Source organism: Amphiura filiformis, chromosome 17 (assembly GCF_039555335.1).
Source record: "Amphiura filiformis chromosome 17, Afil_fr2py, whole genome shotgun sequence".
NCBI lineage: Eukaryota > Metazoa > Echinodermata > Ophiuroidea > Amphilepidida > Amphiuridae > Amphiura > Amphiura filiformis.
Window position 1 is genome coordinate 20,623,172 of NC_092644.1, and position 5,345 is coordinate 20,628,516.

Below are 5,345 nucleotides of genomic sequence, written 5' to 3' on the forward strand. Positions count from 1 at the left end.
TAATCCGTATGGAATAAACCAGCAGGAATGGTATAACAATTGAAATGGCAGCCATGTTGAAAGACCGAGTTCTATTAATCATATAATAAAAGGGTGACAGAGGGACAGGTCTCTAGATCAATTCCACAAGTATTCATACCTACCACATGTTTTATGTGAGAGTCCTCATGAGGCTCCCTGTAGGACAGAATTTTATTTAAATATCGCTGTTATTGCATACCTTCTATTGTGAATTTAAATCAATTCTTAACATAAAATTGATAAAATTTAAATATTAGCAGCAGTTAAAGTGTGAAAATTGTGGAAAGGTGTCACCTTTTATTATTCAGCGCTCCATGTACAATGCTTCAAATGATGAGAACATAGTCGTATTCATCCACCTGTTACTACCATTGTTCCATACATGTATATATAGGCCTACATGTGTAATTGTTTTCATCACGTAAACATGGTAAATATATATCAAGGCTTAATAGCGGCTTCTTTGTTACCAGGCCAGAGGAAGGAAAAGTTATCTTTGTAATACTAAAATGTAAGTGATTATGTTTATATTTGAAGTATAAATTTGTTTAATGGACCTATAGTTGGCACCCTAATTTATGGCACCTGTATATGTACCTGTAATTGCTTAATTAACTGTCATAATCATATTTGTAATTTCCATGTACTATTAGTTATTAATTATTTATGTTGTATATTGTTTGTATTTTTATGTTTGGATGAAATAATACTGACTATTAACACAACTCGATATTGACACAGAAATGAGATTCAATGTAACAGAATGTAGCTGAACGAAAACAAATTACAGTACAGCACTTACATTAATTGTATTTAACAAAATGGATGACCTTATTACAATCATGTCGTCCTCTATTATAGACAGAAAAACACTCTACTCACTTAGAGCTACTTAAAAAAAGAGAGTTTTGTAGATAGAAGAAAGGCCTTGTATAAATTTTAAACATTTGAAGAAGCTTACCCATCATACTGGAATATAAAACACTCTATTTGCATTCTTTATATGTGACATACAAAATTAATTTTTATTATTTATTAGAGCAAAGTCGTATTAATGTTATTTTCACTGTCGATTTCAGCTCCTACTTTGTTTGTGTTTATCAAGAGACGCCTTGAAAACGCGAGGAAATCTACTCGAAGCGTCAAATAATCCTTTATACTGCCATTTACCATTAGTACCAGCAGGAAAATAGGATTGAAATCGTGAACATGTAAGTAAATTGTGTAGCTTTGTAACTCCTATTTCAAACTAGATCTTGGTAGATCGTAACCCCACTAAGGACTGCATGGTTCTACGCGCTTGATCAGTGGCGGCAGAAATATTAAACTTTAGAGGGGATGAGCATATTTTGATCCGTTACTGGGACATTTGCGTGTGAAGCGTGAGAAGATTGTTCAATTTCAGACTAGCCCCAAATGAAGGTGAATTTTGCTAATTGATAGGCCGCGCAGTGCTTATTCTGCCATATTTTAAGATGCAGAGGGCAATTACTGCTTTCTTTTTTCTTCACGTGCCCCGGCTTCCGTAGCCTATGCACGTCCCCCTGCATCCACCCCCTATGTACTTGTCCTGTAAGGTCTCTTTAGTTTTCTTAAAACATATGCGGCTTTCTTTATACTTGTCATTCTCTTCTGGCATCTTTTGATATGCAAGCTTCTGTCCAGCAGCCTGGATCATTCACCATCAACGAAATCTCTTGCCATAAGGTATGTTCTTAGGTCACCTTTAACCATGTTAACTGTGTCGTACCATATCCACAATTTGAGCAATATAACTCTTGTGTAAACTTTGACCTTGAAATTTAGGGCTGTCAAGGGGGGGGTAAAAATGTAAGGGGGATAAGACGAAAATATTTTACCGATTTCATCATTTTGACCTGGTAATATCGGTGCCAGGTGGGATACATACTATAGTCTTTTTTACGTAAAGCCTTTGAGCTTCAAAAAAGGACTCTATTGGAACAATATGCTCACATAGTTTAAAGATTTTGCCCTCTATACACTGTGATGACTTTTTCCCGCCACCTTAGAAAGAAATTAAATTTATCAAGTTTGAGCAAAGTCTATAGCTGTATGCTTTTCACCCCAAATGCATGATAGGTTTGGTATGCGTCACCATTCTGCAGCACTATTTTTTGCCTCATCTACTTGGCATGCTCTAAGCTAAGCTCTAATGCATGATCTAAACATGATTTGATTTCGTTTTCTTTCAGAAAGCAGAATTTTCATCAAGTCTTCGCTTGGAAAGGAGATTTCTCCGAAGAAAGGGCTACCATGGTTACGCAGAATCATTGAAGCATCAGCCTAGCATTTTCCAAGAATGAAGAAACACTGTGAAGAAGAAAAAAACAGCCCAGAGCTTAGTTTGGCACAACATTTTGTTTACGCATTGTTTATGCACAAACAAACGTTACCAAGAATTGTAAATACAGACAACCTCTAACTATTTTGGTTTTTAAATAGGACTAAGCTGGTGTCATATTTTGTTCTCTTTACTCAAATACCCGAGACCAGTTTCTTCTTTTTATTGTCAAAGGTGGCATTCTTGTCCTGGAAGTGACATTATCACATCTAACAAAATAAACATACGCAAACTGTTTTCAGAAAATATATCTTATTCATATATAAGGAGCAGGATTACCCTAAACAACCTCAGTCTTCCAAGGCTTTCTAAATTGGATTGGATTTCCCATTCTCATGGTGTTTTAATATTGTTTCACTTCGTTGCTTGAAGTCCCGGCTTGAAGTGACACAAAATTCCTCTACTTTGTTTATTCCTTCCAAATATATTGCTTCTTCTGCAGCCTTGTGCATTTGTAATCTTTATCCTCTTCTTGACTTCAGCGATTGGTTCAAATATCTCTTCCCGTGCTGAGACAGGTAAAGTTTGGATGCTGCTGTATTGTCCTAAATAATCACACTTGGGCACATTGAAACAACATTCAAAGTGTTCAATACTTGCAATACTTCACAGGCCTATACTTATTTACTAGCTTTGCAAATAGACCCATTTCCATTTTTGATAGCTTAAGAAATTAGCAAGTTCTTGAAAGATGGCAGAGTCAAATCCAGCAGACAATGAGGATGACATAGATAGCCTTATCAATTGTGGTATATGCCTGTCAGAAATGGAAGAACCCAAGGCACTTATCTGCTTGCACACATTTTGTGTTAAGTGCCTTAAAAAAGTAAAACATCCACCTGGCCAAATCACCTGCCCATTATGCCAAGAAGATACTCTTCTACCAAAAGGAGGAATCGATGGACTTCGAAATAACTTCTTCATCAATCAGTTGAAAGAAAGAAGGGCCATTCGCGGAACAGGAGAGTTCAAGATGCAATGCACCTGTTGTGGAGCAACTGATCGGGCCGCTGTTGCTAGATGTGTAGACTGCAATGGATTTCTTTGTCAGCAGTGTGTTGATTCACACAAAACTTTGGGTCCACTCAAAGGTCATGCAGTTTATACCATTGAAGAGTTGAGATCAGGAAGAGTAGACATCAGCAAAGTTTGGAAAGAGCAATGCTGTCAACATCACAAAGATCAAATTCTGAGATTTTTCTGCAAGACGTGCGGCATTCCGATATGCCATGTCTGTACCGTGGTAGAACATAGTCGTCCTGAACATGATTACCTAACTCTGGAGTCTGCAACTGAAGGTCAGATGCAAGAGATCAAAGGACTGTTGGCAAGCTGTAAAGATGTTGCTAAAAGAGTTGACACTGCGATAAAACAAGATGACAAAGTGAAAACAGAATTAAATTCGGCAATGGATAAAGCTAGCCAGGATCTCATAACCACCAAAGAAAAAGTCATACACAGTTTCTTAAAGCTCATAGAAGATGACTATCACTCAAACTCTGAAAAACTACAGAAGATTGCTGCAGAAAGAAACACCACTATTGACAGCAGCAAGGCAAATTTGAGCAATCTTCAAGCCAAGTTAAACAACGCAATGGATATGGCTAATCAGGTGCTGACTTCAGGCTCCAAGCATGATGTGGCTTCCAACTACACTACATTGACTTCTACACTCAAGCAGCTTAAACAGGCACAGGTGGTTACTACTTCTGATGATGTCAGTTTTGTCATGTTTTCACCTAATCGATCAGAACAAGTGTTGAAACCATTGGGTAAAATCAGGGAGACAAAACCTACATTGAGGCAAGTGAGGTTACAACAAGAAATGGGGAAAGACGGCGAAGGAAAGTTGACATGTGGTATTGGTGTATCTATTGCCTCAAACGGTGACATAGCAATTGCAGATCAAAGTACAAAAAAAGTGAAAGTGTATCTGAGTGATGGTCAATACAAACTAAGTCTTGACACTAATCAGGGATTACAGCAAGGTAAGACATCACAACCATGGGATGTAGCTGTTAGTCCAAACCAATTCTATGTTACTGACTTGACTGGTATGGTGAAGATTTACAGTCTTGAGGGTCAATACCTGAAGCAATTTCCTGTCAAGTCTCCAGATGGTACATCATCTGATATCGATGGCTCACAACTACTTGGTCTTGCTATAGATAATGATGGACACCTGTTGGTAGGAAATAACACCAAGCAATACATCAGCAAATGCAAACAAGATGGCACACATATCTCTACAATCAAGGTTGATACAGACCCAGATTTCATTGCAGTCACACCAATGGGAAGAATTGTTGTCAGTCCAAATGTCTCCAACACAGGTGTGTATGTATTGGATCAGACTGGTAAGCATATACACACCATCAACACACCAAAGGATGCCAAATCATGGGATCCAACAGGTGTATGTTGTAGTGATGATGGTGTTATCTACATAGCTAGCTGGGACTCAAGAGACCAAGGTGGAATCTATAGCTTTACAGAAGATGGGGAATACCTGGGTTGTGTTACAACTGATGTGACCAAGGCATATGGCCTTGCATATACCTGTGATGATGGGGATGATAAACTGGTGGTAGCCCAGGATAGTGGGCATCCAGCAAAAGTATTTATTTTCAAATGATTATACCCAATGCATTGAGATCTGACATATTGGATTAAAATATGTTATTGTTATTGGAAGCTCAAAGATATAGGTCTATATAATAATTGGGCTTAAAACAGTTTACCTCAGACGAGTAAGACGACCACAGCATAGCTTTCCATATCATGACAAAACCGAGAACATTTGTAACCATAAAACATGTAAAAAGAAATTCCGCGCCCAGATTCATCATAGATTTTCCCCCTCTTTTCGGCTGTGTCCTTGTTTAAAAAAAGTCTTGTAGCTATTCAACTATATTTAACTAGTTAAGGTGGTTCTCAAACACTTCAAGCAAGTTTTCGTGAT

At 37.8% G+C, this 5,345-nt stretch overlaps 1 protein-coding gene across 1 annotated transcript; it reads left to right on the plus strand.

The window, feature by feature from the left end:
- The first annotated feature begins 3,036 nt into the window (after positions 1-3,036).
- Positions 3,037-5,085, plus strand: LOC140138215 (E3 ubiquitin-protein ligase TRIM71-like). The gene has a single exon (XM_072160130.1). It carries the CDS (start codon positions 3,075-3,077, stop codon positions 5,016-5,018), a length of 1,944 nt encoding a protein of 647 aa, XP_072016231.1. The 5' UTR covers positions 3,037-3,074; the 3' UTR covers positions 5,019-5,085.
- Positions 5,086-5,345: the final 260 nt, after the last annotated feature.

Coding starts and splice junctions, on each gene's coding strand:
- LOC140138215 (XM_072160130.1), top strand. CDS start 3,075: ATGGCAGAGTCAAATCCAGCAGACAATGAGGATGACATAGATAGCCTT.